This window comes from Bubalus kerabau, chromosome 8 (genome assembly GCF_029407905.1).
Source record: "Bubalus kerabau isolate K-KA32 ecotype Philippines breed swamp buffalo chromosome 8, PCC_UOA_SB_1v2, whole genome shotgun sequence".
Classification (NCBI taxonomy): Eukaryota; Metazoa; Chordata; class Mammalia; order Artiodactyla; family Bovidae; genus Bubalus; species Bubalus kerabau.
The window spans coordinates 55041431-55061574 of NC_073631.1; the positions used below are offsets into that span (position 1 = coordinate 55041431).

Below are 20144 nucleotides of genomic sequence, written 5' to 3' on the forward strand. Positions count from 1 at the left end.
AGGAGCATGCATGGCATTATCTGCTGTAAAACTTACCAAGTCAAGTTAACTTTATCACGGATTGTGGAATTCCTGTTCTCAAATGCTAAAGTGATATCACGTGCCCATATTTTGGTTTTAATATTTTCATCTGAATTTCTCTTGTGATCTGAACTCTGATTTCTTTACTCTCACTCTTCACATTTCCCCCAGAATTACAGTGAGTTCATTGGTTCATTTTCCTTTCAAGGTTTTCTAATTCTATTGCTTCGTTCCTTGACTTTGTCCCCTAATTTCCCTTATATCAAGTTCTCATCTTCAGAGGGAGGAGCAGAGTCATGGCTGGCTAGATTGTACCTCTTATCTCTACCTACACTCCTTCCTGTTTCCTTCTCTTGCCAGGTTTCCCTCTTCACTCTGCCCTTCAGTCCCTGAACTGGCTTTGGACTCATAACCTTTTCTGCCACATGCCTTGCATGTTAAGCCCACATTCTAATCTGCTTTGCCATGGATTGTCTCCTTCCTCATCCTTCCCTAGTATCCCTGGTCTTCAACCTGCTATCTTGTCTTTTGCCAGCTGGGGTTAGAGCTCTATTTATTGACTTATATTTGTATCTGTTTCTGTAAATCATCTAAAAGAGAGACTTTCTATGCTTGCCCTGGAGCTATGTTACCTTTCAATATTAAGCACACAATATAAAGGTGAATTATTATGCCACCCTAAGTCTCTTTACAGTTAAGAAGCATTAGATATTCTTGTTTCTTCTCAAATGCAGAGAACAATTAAAGATGTTCCCAAATAGTTAACAAAAATCAATTTAGTAAATACTATTCTCTTCTAAGAATACAAATCAGAGGTAGGGACTGACTGATTATATTGGCCCAATCTGTAGGGACAACCAAGTCAAGCAAAGCTACTTTACCATGCAATATATATAATTCTGTAGTGAGTTTTGGAAGACAGATAATTTTTGATCAAATATATTACTGTGTTCATCAGGTTTAGCTTTTCAAATCTAATGATATGACACCTAGTGTTAGTTTTGAGTACTGCTGAATATTTCCATACAAAGTGTATTGTGTCTCCATTTTAAAAATTTCATTTAATTTCTTTATATACCTTGTGAGATTTATTCAGGTTATGATATAGTCTCAGGAAAGATATAACTTACTCTTTGGTATCCAAATTGTAGAATGCGATTTGAAGTCAGAAGGCTGGATTCTAGATATGAAGCTGGGTAGCTCCTGTGTTTGTTTTTTTTTTTTTTTTAACTTTTAATTTTGTGTTGGGGTATAGCCAATTGACGGGCTTCCTAGGTGGTGCTAGTGGTAAAGAATCTGTCTGCCAAAGCAGAAGACGTAAGAGATGCAGTGTCAGTCCCTGGGTCAGGAAGATCTCCTGGAGGAAGGCATGACAACCCACTCGAGTATTCTTACCTGGAGAATCTCATGGGCATAGAAGCCTGGTGGGGTACAGTCCATGGGGTCCTAAAGAGTCGACACGACCGACTTAGCATGCATGTATAGCCAATTAACAATGTTGTGATAGTTTCAGCTGAACAGCAGAGGGGACTCAGCCATACTTAAACATGTGTCCATGCTCTGCCAAACTCCCTTCCTCTCCAGGCTGCTGCATAACATTGTAGCTCCTGTGTTCTTGTGCAAACTGTTTTCCTCTTCAAATCTGTCTGAATAACCTCATTGGTAAAATGAGAGGGATGGATCTTATGTATTTCTCAGTTCAGTTCAGTTCAGTCGCTTAGTCGTGTCCGACTCTTTGCAACCCCAAGAATCGCAGCACGCCAGGCCTCCTTGTCCATCACCAACTCCCGGAGTTCACTCAGACTCATGTCCATCGAGTCAGTGATGCCATCCAGCCGTCTCATCCTCTGTCGTCCCCTTCTCCTCCTGCCCCCAATCCCTCCCAGCATCAGAGTCTTTTCCAATGAGTCAACTCTTCGCACGAGGTGGCCAAAGTACTGGAGTTTCAGCTTTAGCATCATTCCTTCCAAAGAAATCCCAGGGCTGATCTTCAAAATGGACTGGTTGGATCTCCTTGCAGTCCAAGGGACTCTCAAGAGTCTTCTCCAACACTACAGTTCAAAAGCATCAATTCTTCGGCACTCAGCCTTCTTCACAGTCCAACTCTCACATCCATACATGACCACAGGAAAAACCATAGCCTTGACTAGATGAAACTTTGTTGGCAAAGTAATGTCTCTGCTATTGACTATGCTGTCTAGGTTGGTCATAACTTTCCTTCCAAGGAGTAAGCGTCTTTTAATTTCATGGCTGCAATCACTATCTGCAGTGATTTTGGAGCCCCCCAAAATAAAGTCTGACACTGTTTCCACTGTTTCCCCATCTATTTCCCATGAAGTGATGGGACCAGATGCCATGATCTTCGTTTTCTAAATGTTGAGCTTTAAGCCAACTTTTTCACTCTCCACTTTCACTTTCATCAAGAGGCTTTTGAGTTCCTCTTCACTTTCTGCCATAAGGGTGGCGTCATCTGCATATCTGAGGTTATTGATATTTCTCCCGGCAATCTTAATTCCAGCTTGTGCTTCTTCCAGCCCATCTCTAGGCTCTTTCAAACTCTAGTACCCTGTAAGATATCTTAAGCATTGGATATGTATGCCAGCCAACTCCATTTTGAAGCTTGGAATATGTCTACCCAATAAACTAGTAAATAAAACAGTTGTTAATTGGAGGAGTATTGTTATTCTTTTGCTTAAAAAAAAACTGATGTTACAAGTTTTAACAAAAACTAAGATAGAATTTTAATGATTTGTAGTAACACTGTCTAATCTATATCTGCTTTGCTTAATATTGAGATGGCCTAAAAGTTTGAGTCTTTCTGTACTATCTTATGAACTTTTTTGCCAACCCAATACTTGAAACTTGAAATGTAGCTAGTGATACTGAAGAACTAAATTTTAATTTTAAGTGGCTCACTGGTAAAGAATCTGCCTGCCACTGCAGGAGACACAGGTTTGATCACTGGGTCGGGAAGACCTCCTGGAAAAGGAAATAGCAATCTGCTCCAGTATTTTTAGATCTTCCTTGTAGTTCAAAGGGTAAAGAATCTGCCTGCAATGCAGGAGGCTTGGGTTCAGTCTTTGGGTTGGGAAGATCCTCTGGAGAAGTGCATGATAACCCATTCTAGTGTTATTGCCTGGAGAATCCAATGGACAGAGGAGCCTGGCAGGCTACAACCCATGGGTTTGCAAAAGAGTCAGACATGACTTAGTGATGAAACAACAACAAATAACAAGTTTAATTTAAATTTAAATAGTCACGTATGATTAGTGGTTGCCATCTTAGACCATATAGATTTATAGAGTGTAGGAAATTGGGAACTCTTGATAAATTTGAAGTGATGTTCACCAATATACTTAAATTGGTGTTTTGTATGCTGATTGACTATATGTGACTCTTGTTATTTCATATTCACCACTCCCATTTTTTTGCGGGGGTCGGGGGGGCAGATTTCATTATACAAGTGCTTTAGGATTGATTCCATTATTGAATTCTCTCTCATGGTTTCAGCTATGTAAGTCTGATTTAATAGAATTAAGGTAAAGCAAAGATTTTTCTTTTCTTCTGGTTCACAACAAGGATGAAAACATGCAAAAACAGAGAACACTTTGTAACAATTAGTAAGCACGAATTTCAATGCCCAACCCCTATAATTATTTTTCTAAGCTAATTTTTTGTGTTTGAAAGTTCAGGTTAAAAAAAAGCTCAGGAGTCCCATGAGATATTGAAACATATGCTTTTCTTTTTATTATAGCGTCTGCAAAGAAAAATGGACAGTTTTTTAAAAATGTTGATTAAATTTTAGCTTTCTTGAATTCTTCTCTGAAAATACTAAAGGGTTTTAAATAGAAACTTCATCCCATTTTATTCATTCCAAATTATTTATCGTTAGGTATACTTTCTCTTGTGCTCTTGCAGTTAAAATTTAACCTACTCATCTAACTCTTTCACTAGTGTATAATATCTTGATTTCTATGGCATCATAGAACATAGAACATATTTTAATTTAACCTCTATTGCCGGATAAACAACTCCTCCCATAAACAATACACAAACACCCATACATACAGACATACATATTACACACGTGCATGTTCAATCGCTCAGTCGTGTCTGACTCTTTTCCACCAGATAGGCAGGCTCCTCTGTTCATGGGGTTCCCCAGGCAAGAATACTGGAAAAAAAAAAAAAGAATACTGGAGAGGGTTGCCATTTTCTCCTCCAGGGTATCTTCCTAACCCAGGGATCGAACCCACATCTTCAGTATCTCCTGCATTGGCAGGCAGATTCTTTATCACTAAGCCACCTGGGAAGCCCCATATATTATACATACATATTTACAAACACATACACATATATACACTCATAAGCACATTTTTCTAAGACTTAGGATGACTGGGAGCAACTTTCTATATTGTTATTTAAAGGACCTCTCTAACAAGGTACATATACATGGGAAGATTTGCTCCAAAATAAGTAGAAAAATGATAAGTGACTTATAAAAATTGGTTGTAATATCTATAATGAGTCTTATGTTTCTCATTCCTAAGTCTGCCCTATCCCAAATTTCCCTATTATTATAAAATTACTGTGCAAAAACCCCACCTTGCTACTCCCATTTGTATGCCAAATATTCAGAACCCACCTTGTCACTCCCATGTGTATGTACTTTGAGCATTTAAAAATGCAAAACTCTTTTATTTTTCTGCCATCCAATCAGTCTAGCCCTTATCTAGAGTAACAACAGGTCAAAGCTCAACTAAATGTATTTTTTGCATGATCACAAAGCACTGCAAAACCCAGAACTGGCTTCTGAAATGAAGGTTGAACTTATGAAAAATTCAGCATTGTAAATGTGATTTGATTTCAATTTCTTAGAAAATGGTAAGCTTCTGTAAATTTCTGTGACTGTGTACACACTTATAATGTATGTTTTCAGAATGTATGATTAGACAGAATGTCCTATTCTGCAATCATTTTGGAAAAAAGGGAAGTTCCACACATCTACTTTTACTTTACCACAGTAAGCATGATATGAGTTATCTCTGCTCTCTGCCTTATCACATTTTGAAAGTCGTTTTATTAGCGTGAACATTGCTATTCTATTTTCATCAGAGTGGGAAATGAAAACTCCTTAGTAACAAATATTTCCATATGGAATATTGCTGTGATTGCGTATTCTACTTATTTATTCAATTCAGCCATTTAGATACTTACCTTTGTTATTAAATTAAAAATATTTGTGACATATTTTTCTTTTACAGATCCTGCTTAAGTTATTAAATCCCTTGGTCCTAGATCAGTTTAGCTGCTGCTGCTACTGCTGCTAAGTCACTTCAGTCGTGTCCGACGCTGTGCGACCCCATAGATGGTAGCCCACCAGGCTCCCCCGTCCCTGGGATTCTCCAGGCAAGAACACTGGAGTGGGTTGCCATTTCCTTCTCCAATGCATGAAAGTGAAAAGTGAAAGTGAAGTCGCTCAGTCGTGTCCGATCCTTAGCATGGACTGCAGCCTACCAGGCTTCTCTGTCCATGGGATTTTCCAGGCAAGAGTACTGGAGTGGGGTGCCATTGCCTACTCCGATTAGCTAGTTTTTTTAAATCATAAATGCCCAGTAGATGGCAGTCTATGCACTAACATTCACAGAACACCATCCTCTTAAACCCTAATTGCAGCTTGTTAAAAATAAGCATTTTGGAAATTTTGATGAAGTTTCACATAATGAAGTTGAAAGTTAGCTTTAAGCTACCTCCTGATTCATTTTTTGCCCTTGAGGACCAATATAAATGGAACATATACCTGCTTTTTGTTTCACTTTATTTGAAAACAATTTTGACATAAAAAACCAAGAGTTATTATTAAATTAAAAGAACCATAAAAACTGGAATGATAAAGTTAATAAGCACATTTTCGGAGTTTTCTTGATTTTTTTAGAAAGGATCAGACTAGAGGATGTGATTCCAGATCAAGATGCTCTCCTTTTGAATGTGACCACCAGCATACCACCCGATGCCCTATCTGTTGAAGACACAATTCATAGGTAATTGTAGGAAGAGTTACTCATATTAAATACTGAAAATTGGCTTACATAGGATTTCAATATGATTTAATAAAAGGGAAATTTGAAAAGAGAGAGAAATGATAATGAAATGTTTTCTCCTAAAGGGACAGGAATTTCCAGGGGGACCTTTGCCTTAGGGGCTGTTCTTGTCTATCTCAAAAGACTTGGGAGAATGTCATTGAAACATGTATAATATCATGTATGAAACGAGTTGCCAGTCCAGGTTCGATGCACGATACTGGATGTTTGGGGCTGGTGCACTGGGACGACCCAGAGGGATGGTATGGGAAGGGAGGAGGGAGGAGGGTTCAGGATGGGGAACACATGTATACCTGTGGCGGATTCATTTCGATATTTGGCAAAACTAATACAATATTGTGAAGTTTAAAAATAAAATAAAATTAAAAAAAAAAGAAAATGGGAAGGAGAATAAAAAAAAAAAAGCTCTGTTTCCTGCCTTTAAAAAAAAAAAAAAAAAAAAGAAGAAGACTTGGGAAAGATAAAGAACCTATCCCAGTCCACTGGAGAGCAGAAAGGAAGAATCATTGTTTCCAGGAGTCAATGCGTTCAGAACATCTTTTGTGAGTTTTGTCGGAGATAAGCAGATATGAGGCTGCTGGAGGTGATGAGGTGGCTACAGCTGGTGGTGAGGGTCCAAGGAAGGTCAAGAAGGAATCTTTCCTAGCCAAATGATTAGGAAGGTACTAGGTGAGGCAGACTGTATGGAGCCAAAGAGGGTGTGCCCTGATGTGGAAGAGTAGTAGAAAATCAGGGATGGTGAGAAAAGATGTATCAGGTGTAAGTCTTCACACATGATGCTTGCTTGCTGGACTTCACACATGATGTTTGCTTGACTTCTAATGCTCTTCTCCCCTCTACTTTCCACTGGGTGTTATCTTGTCAGTCTTCATGTCTCAGCCTTACAGTCAATATTTCTTCAGTAAATGAATGAATGGATGAGCATGCAGAAAAAATTAACATTCCAGTCCCAAGAGTTTGAAAGTACAGCAGAGGGAGCAACTACAGCCTTGGTAACAGTAACAGGGCAGAGCTGTTCCATGGGAAGGGTAGCAAGCTCTTGTCACCCTGAGAAAAGCCACAGAGATTCTTAAGGAGATGTGGAGGTCAGGTTGAGAGCTTAAGAAGAGATCAAAGGAATTCCATGTGCCGGTTTTTATCCAAAAAAATTGAAAGCAGGGTTTCGAAGAGATATTTTTACACTCATGTTCATAGTAGCATTTTTCACAATAGACAAAAGATGGAAGTGATCCAAATGTCCGTTGACACATGAATGGATAAACAACATCTGGTATGTGCCATAGAATATTATTCAGCCTTAAAAAGGAAGTAAATTCTGATACATACCATAACATGGATGAACCTTGAGGACATTATACTAAGTGAAATAAGCCAGTCACAAAAAGACAAATACTGTTTGATTCCATTGAAATGAAGTATTTAGAGTAGTCAAGCTCATAGAAACAGAAAGTAAATCGGTGATTGTGGGGGGCTGGGGACGGGGGAAATGAGGAATTGTTGCTTAATGGGTACATAATTCCAGTTTTTAGGGTGACAGAGTCTAGAGATTGGAAGCAGGGCAATGTGAATATGCTTAATGTTATTGAACTGTACACTTAAAACTGGTGAAGAAAGTAATTTTTATGTGTATTTTATCATAATTTTAAAAGTGTTAAAAAGAAAAAAAAGAGGATGGTGCAGGGTAGATTGTTTCACCCAGCATCGGCATCTTTGTTTTGCTTGGGGCTGAGATAGTTCAGCCTTGTTGAAATAATTGAGATTTAAGCATTTATAGCACAATACTCATGCCACCTATGCTCTAGTTGGGCCTTGACCTTATGACATTGCCTTCCTGAATTTCAGTTTTTTAACTAGGTTCTTGCTTTCCTTAAAAAGCATAGGCCTAGTGTCTCTAGGGCTGGGGTTTGCTTTATTCTTTCCATCCCTTCTCTTCTTAAACCTAATTCTTGCCCAGAAGTGGAGCCTGACTTTGAGATCCTGACTTCCTGCCAATTGACTTCCTTAAAAATAACTCTTGCCTGCATTGATTTCCCAGATGCTCCAGCTAGTGTGACCAACCACCCAGGGTAGCCCAGACTGTCTCTGTCTTAGCAGTGCAACCCCCATATCCTGGGAAACTCCTTGGTCCTGAGCAATCCTGCATGTAACTATCTTCAGTCTGTCGGTGTGTTCTTTGGCATTGGACCTTCCAGTGCTGTCCAATAGCCCTTAGTGGAGGCAAGCGTGAGCCTGGCCAGAGTGCCAACTGCACAACCTGGAGTGAGAGGCAGTGCAAGAGCCATGCCTAAAGCGACTTGATACAGAAGAACACAAAAGATGAGGAAAAGCTTAAGTGTTTGAAAGGTGCGTGCTTGTGCTAAGTCGCTTCAGCCTTGTCTGACTCTTTGAGATCCCATGGACTGTAGCCCTCCAGGCTCCTCTGTCCATGGGAATTCTCCAAGCAAGAATACTGGAATGGGTTTCCATGCCCTCCTCCAGGGAATCTTCCCAACCCAGGGATCGAACCATAATCTCTTATGTCTCTTCTGTATTGGCAGGTGGGAAAGTACAAATGGAAAGTTCAAAACTGAGAACTCAAGAAGAAGATAATTGGTGCTAAGAGATAATGTTTAAGAACTGTGTTGAGATTTTGATATTAATTAACTCATTGAATCCTTACAGCCTTATAATATATATATGGTATAGGTCCTGATCTCTTTCATAATTCCTAGTTTATAAAAATTATTCTGACTAAAAAAGAAAAAGGCCCTTCTCTTTTCTCATTCAACTCCATGCTTTTTGCCTTATGAGAAGAGACAGAACCAAGACCTAGATTTTGAGATTTTATTTGGGATAGTAAGAGTTTACCACTTCCTTGGGAAAAATGTATTAGTTATACTTGCTTAAATGAATTATTTATAAGCCTGCATTTTGTTATCAGGTAGGTAATTCTTTTTGTTATTTTGCTACAGAACCTCAATCAGGTACTATGAAATTAGAAATGACCAGACTTGGGTGGACCACTCAACCATTCATTAATATTTTTTTTAATACAAGAACTAATTAAGTCTCCCATGTGCCTCATGCCACAAATATTCCTTGCGCAGCTCTGGTGTCAGTCTTTCCTGGAAACCAAATCTTATATTATGGCCCTGGAACTTGGTCTAAGCCGGGTCTTACAAAGGCCCAACCTCATAGAAGTTAGTTGGCTTAGAGGCCAATTCCTGTTGATGGATGCAGGAGTTGCCAGAGATTTCATTCTCTTTTCAGGTTCAGACTTAAAAGAATATACAGTTATTTCAGATTTCCAGTAACTTTCTGTTTCCTACAAAGTTAGACTTTGAGTGATAATATTGTGGTGCTGATAGAAAAACAAGGATAGATTCACTTTCTCTCGCTTGGCTTTCTTGACCAGGACAGAGTTTTTGAAACAGCTAACTGGGGTGGGGATGGGAGAACATACCCGGCCATAGGACCCAGGGTGAAGCCCTAGGTAGTATTTGTGAGTCTGGCCTCATCAATGGTGGCTCTGAGCATTAAGTCAGAGATTAGCAAACTATGAAAGTGAAAGTGAAGTCACTCAGTTGTGTCCGACTCTTTGCAACCCCATGGATGTAGACTATCAGGCTTCTCTGTCCATGGGATTTTCCAGGCAAGAATGCTGGAGTGGATTGCCATTTCCTTCTGCAGGGGATCTTCCCAACCCAGGGATTGAACCTGGGTCTCCCTCATTGCAGGCAGACACTTTACCATCTGAGCCACCAGGGAAGCCATAGCAAACTATGGCCACAGGCTAAATTCAGCCTGCTGCCTATTTTTTCCCAATAAAATAGAATTTTATTGGAACACAGCCAGTGTGTGGAATGGCAAAGTTGACTAGTTGTGACAAAGACCATATGTCCTGCAAAGCCTAAAAATAATTACTATCTGGTCCAGAAAAAGTTTGCCAACCTCTGCAGTAAGTTGCATAGATTTAGAAGAGATTTGGTTGAAAAATATTCAGTTTGTCTCTAACCTTTTTGGGGGGTCAAAGCGAAACCAAACAGGCCACCACTTGGCTTGAATGTGGCACCTCTCAGATTTGGAATCAGCCTCTCAAAGACTGTTGGCAGTGAGACACAGTGCTGGTCTGTGGTTGGTGCTAACAGTTTTTTTGTTTTGCAAACACTCATTATAAAAATAGTCTTGTGTTTTTCAGACATCATTGGAAATTATAAACTAGTGTTTAGTGCAGTTTGAGTTTGTGCTCTTAATGATAAAAGAGCTTGCTAGAGGCCTCTTGGAAAACTTCTAGGACCATAATTTTTTTTTTTTTTTTTATTCAGCCTACAGGGAATGCTCAACTGTTTTTTTAATTATTATTTTTTTGAATTTTCTTGTCCCCTTGGGTCTTATTGTTCTCATATATTTTTTAGAACTAGTGAGTCAGAGCCTTGTTACAATGAGAAAAATGATTGGTCTCTGGCCTTTGCTAGCGTGAGAGATGGTGTTGAGGTGCAAAGATGTCACTGGATAAACTAAATATAGGCTGAGCAAGGCACTCCCAGCTTAGCTGTTTCTCTGCAAACGGAGGCCTGCTACATGTCATGAGCCTCCTCCCCCACTCTTTGCCCTGTGCTTTTTACACTGCTCTGAGCAATCTTTCTTCTCAGGAAGCAACGTTCCTAAATTCTCTGAGGACACACAAAACTGCGGGAACTTCATGAACTCTTTTCTGGAGGAAACAAGCTGGTCCTGGTGACCAGACCCAGAGTCCAGAGCCTCAAGAACCCTGTTAGAACATGTTTCCTTCCCAATTCTTAAACTAACTTGCTTGTACATCTTGGTGGCAGCACTTAGCTGCTAAGTGTGATGACACTATAGGGTAGAACTTTCAATTCTCTTCTTTGTATAAGTGAATCAGACCATGTAGCTTAGAGATTAAACAATGAGAATATGCATTTCTAATGACATGAAGATACTAATGGGATAAAGTCACGTGGGAGAGGGATTGGTGCTATATTTAGACCAAAAAGAGATTTTCCAGATGATTTAAAACTATTTGAGGCTGGTAGGCTTTAAGTCTTCTCATTAGTCTAAGACAGAAGGTAGAATCCTGATTTCCTGACCCGTATTGTGATTGATTCCCCACATCTCACAGCACAGAGCCTAGACCCCATCCTGGAGGTGGGGAGATGCCCTAGCAGGCGAGAACATGAATCCTTGCTTTGCTTCTGACTCACTGCATGGCCATGGAAAATTCTTGTCACAAAACATGCAAGAATGAAAGATTTTCCCTTGAGAAACATGTCCAAGACAGTGTCTCCTAGCCATCTTTTCACCCTGTATGTCTAAAACTACCTCCTTGGGCAGTAAAGAATCCTGGGACAACTGTGAGGGAGAGGGGAGCAGGCAGCCAACAGCTGGAGTGACCAATCTGGCTGTAAGCCTAGCCTCTGTCATGGGTGGCTGTGTTGTTTAATCTAAGTGCAGCTGCTGTAACAGATAAACCCTGAAATTTTGGTAACTCAGATTTTACTCATGTAAAAGCCCACTAGTGCTGGAGAGTGGAATGGGGTAGAGGATGGTGCTTTCCTCTGCACAGTCTTTGGAGGACCCAAGCTGAGAGATACTCTCGTTTCAACATGTGGTTTTCATAGATGCCCTTAGTCTACAGACATCCAGCTAAAAAATGGAGGAACATGTGAGAGTTTTTATAGCTCAGACCAGGAAATAGAGCACATAATTTCTTCCCACATTTCAATGCCAGATCTGAGTCACATGGCCACTGCAAGAAAGATTGGGAAATTTGGTCTTGCTGTGGGTCCAGGAGGAAAGGTAAAAGAGTCTCCTGCACAAACTAGTCCACACTCACATACACCACTTGATGGAAAGGAGTCTCTGATGCTCTATCAGATTCGATAGAATTAACCCTGGAGCTGACTAGGGCAAAGGTGTTGAGTTTCTTCAGTTAGTTGGAGTTGAAGAATATAGAGTTTCTCTCTGAATCTAGTTGACATTGTGGTTGAGTCTCCAAGGTTTATTTTACTACAGATCTAAACCCATCTTGGTTTCCATTTATTTACCTGGCCAGACAACTTGGCAGAACCACCCTGTGAATCTGCAGCTGAATGATTGATGAGAAAGTATGAAATTACCAGTCACCCGGGTAGCCCTGAGGAATTGTTCCACACCTGGGAGTAATACCCCCTGCAGGTGAGGCCTTTCCCTGCACAGAATTTGGAGATGCCTTGAATCTGTCCATCTTAACTCAGGGGAATCCAGATGACTATGGAACTTCAGCAAATTCTCCTTCCCTTCATGGTGGCATATTCCCAGTATCTGCATTTTTTTTTTTTTTTTTCCGGTGGGAAAAGTAGAAACTTGTCTGGCTTGCTCTGCCCAGGAGTAGGGCGGACTGGAAGTGCCAGGGAATTAACACCTGCCACTTCCACCTCCCAGCCCCAGAAGCAGGCTTCAGCAGAATCGGAAATTAAATAGAAATGCCTATTCTCTTGCTCCTTGGGTGGGATAATTCTCTGGTGTCTATGGACCATTTCCCTGAGTTTTCCCATGTACATTAAACTGACCATGATTGATCACTCATAGCTCCCAACTGATGGTTCCTGCTCTTCTCAAATAAACCGTGTGGATTTTTGTCTCAGTGTCTGCCTCTGGGAGAAAGCAAACTAAAACTCGACTATTCCAGAAAATAGCCTGGGCTGCATGAAGTGTTTATTCCGACACTTTAAAAATAACGTTTTTTCTCCAGGCTCATATTTTGGGATCATGATGGTATTTACCCCTAACCTTCCTTCCTAGCTAATTTCAGTAGGTACGTGGAAGCTTCACATTATAACTATCTTTCATTTTATTTGAGACCCAAAGAAAATTTATCTCCATGTAAATTTTGATAGCAGCTTAAAATACCTTTTTGGCATTATCCTCAGTAAGAAATATGTTCTAATTTGCAACTCACCACACACACAAACATACACCCACACTCATAAAACTGAAACAAGTAATATTAAAGTCATTATATTACCCTTGCTATCTGTGATCTGTTTTGTTATTTCTATTCTGTCCTGTCTTATCCCATCCCATGCCATCTCATGCCATCCCATTTCATCCCACTTCTTCCTATGCCATCCCATCCCATCCCATTCTGTTCTGTCTTATTTTTATTTAAAAATGAAAACCATTAACCATTAAATCAATTTTAATATGCTGTGAGAGGTCTGCATCCACAGTTTAAGAAACACTAGCTGAAAGAGACACATTCCAAAGCAGATACTGGTGTAACAGGATTCTTAAAGGATGAATGTTCAAGAAGAGGATTTGCAGAACTGTTATTCTCTGTCCCTCAGGATAGCTGTGCAGTGACCTTTGTCGATACAAGCCAAAATTTATTAACATCCTCTGTTCCTGGAAGAAAGAAAAAAATCAATACATGGCAGGCATTCTCCTGTGAGAATTTTTCCAGGTGTCCACAATTCCAATGAGAACAAGCACTGTGGTGTTAAATGGAACAAATAATGGGAAATTGGGAGACTCTTGAAGCTTTGGAATGGCACTTACAGGGCTTGCCCTTGCTTTTAAGAATGGCTCCAGTGTTTTGACTGGAAAAACCAGGAACAGGGCATACACAAGCTGTCTAATCATAATTGTCTCACACAGATGTGGTTATCAATAGCCAGCTCTGTAATTCACCAGAGGCTTATTTGTATGGGAGTCTTAATGGAAAGACATTGAAGGGAAGGGAAACATTGAACTCTAAGGTGAAGCCCTATGACTGGGAAGAAGCAAGAGTTCAAACCTCTCAACCATCCAGGAGAGAACTCTTCAGAAGAGAGAGCAATACTATTGTATTATCTGAGTTACTTTGTTATTCTTTAGTACTAACAGAGTGATGTGTGTCTATGTATGTGTGTTTAGAGTGGATCGTGGTGGATAGTTAACTTCTGAAATACTGGACTAAGGAATTTACACCCTGGGGTAGTTAGTTAGCATTGAAAAACCATAACTTGCAATCCTATTAAAACTTTATCTCCAATAAGGACAAGAAGATTTACTAGTTTGCATAAGGGATACTAGAATAATTGTTCACTAGTGAAAGAATGATGAATAAGTTATGTAGACTAGCTGGAAATATTATACATGCCTTTGTATGAACATCGGGGAGTAAGAATCTAGAGAGAGCCTCATAGGAACCTTCTTGGACAGACCTTCATTCAGGCTTTGTTCAACAGCTTAGCATAGGATCCTATGACTTGACTTCTGACTGGAAATTTAGCTGAATTCTTTACTAGGACACTGCCTTGAGTGACCATTTTATACCTATATAATATTTCCTGGGATTTTGCACATGTCTTAGTTTATCTAGATGTTTTGGGGCCTTCTTGTATTAAGTATTTGAACAATGGCTTTTTTGATTGAAATGTTTTCAGTGTAATACATCACTTGGTACTGAGATTGTGGGGGTGGATAATTACAATTCTCACCCTTAGCTACCGGAGGTAACTGATATCTGCCAGAATAATTTAAAACTTATGAGCAAAACAGTTTGCTTATCAATATACTCTCTTGATCTAAGGAAATTGTTTGAGGGTTGAAGAAAAACGGGCTTCCCTGGTGGCTCAGTGACAAAGATTCCACCTGCAATGCAGGAGCTGCAGGAGACTAAGCTTCAATCCCTGGGTTGGAAAGATTCCCCTGGAGAAGGGCATGGCAACCCACTCCAGTATCCTTGCCTGGAGATTCCCATGGACAGAGAGCCTGGTAGGCTATTATAGTCATTAGGGTGTCAAAGAGACAGACACAACTGAAGTGACTGAGCATGCATGAAGAGAAATGGTTTTTAAACACAGTCTGTTGAGTATAACTGGGCTTGTTTCTAGCTCAGCCCTCATAGTTTTGTGGAAATAGAGGCTTGACAAAGGATGAGTCAAAAAGCCACTTAACTATGGCCTCTATAAAAAAATGTGGAGTGCAAGGAAGCCCTGCTTTGAGACATAGTCATAAAGTTGATAGCAGCCTGATTTTTCTTCAGAACACAGGATGTGAGTAATATTACATTTTTTCCTTTCTCTAAATAAATTTAATATGCTCCAAGCTTCCATTTAGCCTGACTAATAGAAATATCAAACCTTGTCATGATAGAGTCCTTTTTCGTTCCATGTGAATGCCCCATGGGTCTCTTGTATTTGGTCTCTAAAGATCAGAGCTAATGGCAGTAGTCAATGTTCAGATATGTACCATTCCTCAAGGTTGGGGATTCTTCTAGGGGACTAGGATCATTAGCCAAGGCCAGGAGCCAAGTGCTCAGTGTCCTGCTTCCTTAGAATCTATAGGTAGTTGATCCTTTCTAAAGAGGTCCTACCACATGTTGAAGCACTGTAAGACTTCAGAGGAGGAACTCCCAGTGCTTGTGGAGTCCACACACCTCTGCTATCTCCCTAATCTTGAAGGATTTTCTCCAAATTGCCTTCCAGTGTTTCTTTCTCCATTTCTTTCATTTCTGAGAGAAGTTCATATAATTACTTTGCATGAGGGCCTTCAGAAACTTCTCGGATAGTTCAGTTGGTAAAGAATCTGCCTGCAATGCAGGAGACCCCTGTTTGATTCCTGGGTCAGGAAGTTCCCCTGAAGAAGGGATAGGCTACCCATTCCAGTATTCTTGGGCTTCCCTTGTCCCTCAGCTGGTAAAGAATCCACCTGCAATGCGGGAGACCTGGTTTCGATCCCTGAGTTGGGAAGATCCCCTGGAGAAGGGAAAGGCTACCCACTTCAGTATTCTGGCCTGGAGAATTCCATGGACTGTATAGTCCATGGGGTTGCAAAGAGTCGGACACAACTGAGCGACTTTCACTTTCACTTCACTTTCAGAAACACAATATGAAATTTCCTCCTTGGGGGAGTTGTTGTTGCTTAGTCACTAGTGTGTGTTAGTCACTAAATAGTGTTCAGCTCCTTTGCAATTCCATGGACTGTAGCCTGCCAGGCTCCTCTGTCCATGGAATTTCCCAGGCAAGAATACTGGAGTTGGTTGCCATTTCCTTCTCCAGGGGATCTTCCCAACCCAGGGATCAAACTTGGGTCTCCTGCATTGGCAGATGGATTCTTTACCACTAAGCCATTGGGGAAGCTCCCTTAGGGGAGTTGTTGGGGAAATGATATGCCAATACAATTTTTTTCCCCTACAAACACAGATTCTATAATGCAACCCTCTTGTGGCAACAGCCACATTCAACAATGCTGAGCAATGGGTGAGAGGAATAGCTGCAGAATTTTCATCTGAAGTCACCCAGCAAGCAAGGTGTGACCTCATGAGATAGGAAGTGGCAGAAAAAAAGTGGAAATCAAAGTGGAAGAAAGTAATTTGACCTTTTTTGGAAGGCATATGTGGGTTTTTCCTGTGTAAGAAAGTACATATAATCATTTGCTTATAGCACAAGATCATTACTATAATAATCATTTTTAAATGTTACTTAATTCAAAATAAGTAACATTAATCTACCCTTGTTATTTATTTTGAATTAAGTAACATTTAAAAATGATTATTATAGTAATGATCTTGTGCTGTGAGCAAATTAAAAGACACTTACTCCTTGGAAGGAAAGTTATGACCAACCTAGATAGCATATTGAAAAGCAGAGACATTACTTTGCCAACAAAAGTCCATCTAGTCAAGGCTATGGTTTTTCCAGTGGTCATGTATGGATGTGAAAGTTGGACTGTGAAGAAAGCTGAGCACCAAAGAATTGATGCTTTTGAACTGTGATGTTGGAGAAGACTCTTGAGACTCCCTTGGACTGCAAGGAGATCCAACCAGTCCATTCTAAAGGAGATTAGCTCTGGGTGTTCATTGGAAGGACTGATGCTAAAGCTGAAACTCCAGTACTTTGGCCACCTCATGCGAAGAGTTGACTCATTGGAAAAGACTCTGATGCTGGGAGGGATTAGGAGCAGGAGGAGAAGGGGATGACAGAGGATGAGATGACTGGATGGCATCACTGACTCGATGGACATGAGTTTGGGTGAACTCTGGAAGTTGGTGATGGATAGGGAGGCCTGGCATGCTGCAATTCATGGGGTCGCAAAGAGTCAGACACAACTGAGTGACTGAACTGAACTGAATCTACCTTTGTTTAGCATTATATATTTTCACACATGTAATCTTATTTGCTGTTGACCACATCCTGGGAAGCAGGCAAGGCAGATAGAATTCCCTCAATTTACAGGTAAAAAAACAAGTAAAGTGCTTTTTATGTTAGTGAAGTGAAGTCACTCAGTAGTGTCCGAGTCTTTGCGACCCCATGGACAGTAGCCTGCACCAGGCTCCTCCGTCCATGGGATTTTCTAGGCAAGAATACTGGAGTGGGTAACTGAGCTCCAAAATCTTTCAGCCAATAGACAGTTCAGTAGGATTAGAACCCAAGTAGGTTGTTTTTCCACATGACCACTCTGCACTAAGCTATAAGACTGGAAGTGAAAATATGGTTTGTAAATAACTTATTCTTACACAAATCTGTTACTTTTAAGTCTGTCTTTCAAATTAGCCATAAAAGACTTTCCTCATAATATCCAGTGAATGATCAAATTTGCTCTTCCTTTAGATCACACACTTAATCCCAACTGAGACAAAAGAATTGTACACAGAAAATTATAAGACACTAATGAAAGAAATCAAAGATGACATAAACAGATGGAAAGATATTCCATGTTCTTGGGTAGGAAGAGTCAATATTGTGAAAATGACTATACTACCAAATGCAATCTACAGAGTCAATGCGATCCCTATCAAATTACCAATGGCATTTTTCACAGAACTAGAACAAAAAATTTTACAATGCATATGGAAACACGAAAGACCCCGAATAGCCAAAGCAGTCTTGAGAAAGAAGAATGGAGCTGGAGAAATCAACCTTTCTGACTTCAGATTATACTACAAAGCTACAGTCTTCAAGCCAGTATGGTACTAGCACAAAAACAGAAATATAGACCAATGGAACAAGACAGAAAGCCCAGAAATAAACCCATGCACTTATGGGTAGTTTATTTTTTTACAAAGGAGGCAAGAATATGCGATGGGGCAAAGACAGCCTCTTCAATAAATGGTGCTGGGAAAACTGGACAGCTACATATGAAAGAATGAAATTAGAACACTTCCTAACACCATACACAAAGATAAACTCAAAATGCATTAAAGACCTAAATGTAAGACCAGAAACTTTAAAACTCTTAGAGGAAAACAGGCAGAACACTCGATGACATAAATCAAAGCAAGATCCTCTATGACCCACCTCCTAGAGTAATGGAAATAAAAATAAAAGTAAGCAAGTGGGACCTGATTAAACTTAAAAGCTTTTGCACAGCAAAGGAAATGATAAGCAAGGTGAAAAGACAACACTCCGAATGGGAGAAAATAATAGCAAATGAAACAACTGACAAAGGATTAATTTCCAAAATATACAAGCAGCTCATACAACTCAATGCCAGAAAAGCAAACAACCCAATCAAAAGTGGGAAAAAGATCTAAGCAGACATTTTTCCAAAGACATACAGATGGCTAACAAACACATGAAAAGATGCTCAACATTGCTCATTATTAGAGAAATGCAAATCAAAACTACAATGAGATATCACCTCACACCAGTCAGAATGGCCATCATCAAAAGTCTACAAACAATAAATGCTGGAGAGGGTGTGGAGAAAAGGGAACACTTTTGCACTGTTGGTGGAAATGTAAACTGATACAGCCACTATGGAAGACAGTATGAAGATTCCTTTAAAAACTAGGAATAAAGCCACATATGACCCAGCAATCCCACTCCTAGGCATATACCCTGAGGAAACCAAAATTGAAAAAGACACATGTATCCCATTGTTCATTGCAGCACTATTTACAACAGCTAGAACATGGAAGCAACCTAGATGCCCATTGACAGATGAAGGGATAAAGAAGTTCTGGTATATATACACAATGGAATATCATTCAGCCATAAAAAGGAACACATTTGAGTCAGTTATGATGAGGTGGATGAACCTAGAACCTATTATACAGAGTGAATTGAGTCAGAAAGAGAAAGATGAATATCATATTATAATGCATATATACGGAATCTAGAAAAATGGAACTGAAGAATCTATTTACAGGTCAGCAATGGAGAAACAGACATAGAGAATAGACTTATGGACATGGGGAGAGGGGATGAGAGGGTGAGATGTATGGAAAGAGTAACATAGAAACTTACATTACCATATGTAAAATAGATAGCCAATGGGAATTTGCTGTATGGCTCAGGAAACTCAAACAGGGGCTCTGTATCAACCTAGAAGGTTGGGATGGGGTGGAAGATGGGAGGGAGGTTCAAAAGGGAAGGGATATATGTATACCTATGGCTGATTCACGTTGAGGTTTGACAGAAAACAACAAAATTCTGTAAAGCAATTATCCTTCAATAAAAACATAAATTCAAAAGAAAAAAAAAGTCCCAACTGAGCCAGGCTAATGTTTAGATAATTAAATGCTCCCAGTACTCTGGTAGGCTGCAGTCCATGGGGTCGCTAAGAGTTGGGGATGACTGAGCGACTTCACTTTCACTTCTCACTTTCATGCATTGGAGAAGGAAATGGCAACCCACTCCAGTGTTCTTGCCTGGAGAATCCCAGGGAGGGGGGGAAGTCTGGTGGGCTGCCGTCTATGGGGTCGTACGGAGTCGGACACGACTGAAGCGACTTAGCAGCAGCAGCACTCTGTAGCTGCCAGCTGTTTGGAGGGATGTGGTCTTAGGAAGGATAGGTATGTCATTCATTCATTCAGGAACATTTGAATAGTAACTACCATGTGCAATGCATCGTACTAGGCTCCAGTGCTGCTCCGTCCAACGTAATAGCTGTGAATCACAAGTGGCGACTTAAATTTAAATTAATTAATTACAATTTAAAAATTCAGTTTCTAGTCACACTAGCCACATTTCAAATGCTCAAGAGTCACATGTGGCTAGTGGTTACTATTGAACAGTGCAAATAAAGCTTTTTAGAGGAAAAACTTTCCTTTTGTTG

At 40.1% G+C, this 20144-nt stretch overlaps 1 protein-coding gene across 2 annotated transcripts in view; it reads right to left on the reverse strand.

Moving 5' to 3' along the window:
* Window positions 1-4155: 4155 nt before the first annotated feature.
* CAV1 (caveolin 1) overlaps window positions 4156-20144 on the reverse strand; it is a 58483-nt gene continuing 42494 nt past the window's right edge. The window contains exon 4 of one of the 2 annotated variants that reach the window (XM_055590310.1): window positions 4156-4195. In XM_055590310.1, coding sequence (XP_055446285.1) covers window positions 4171-4195 — 25 coding nt within the window. In that variant the 3' untranslated portion in view covers window positions 4156-4170. Of the gene's footprint in view, window positions 4196-13292; window positions 13506-20144 lie in introns of those variants that run through there. The other variant, XM_055590311.1, reaches the window with a different exon arrangement.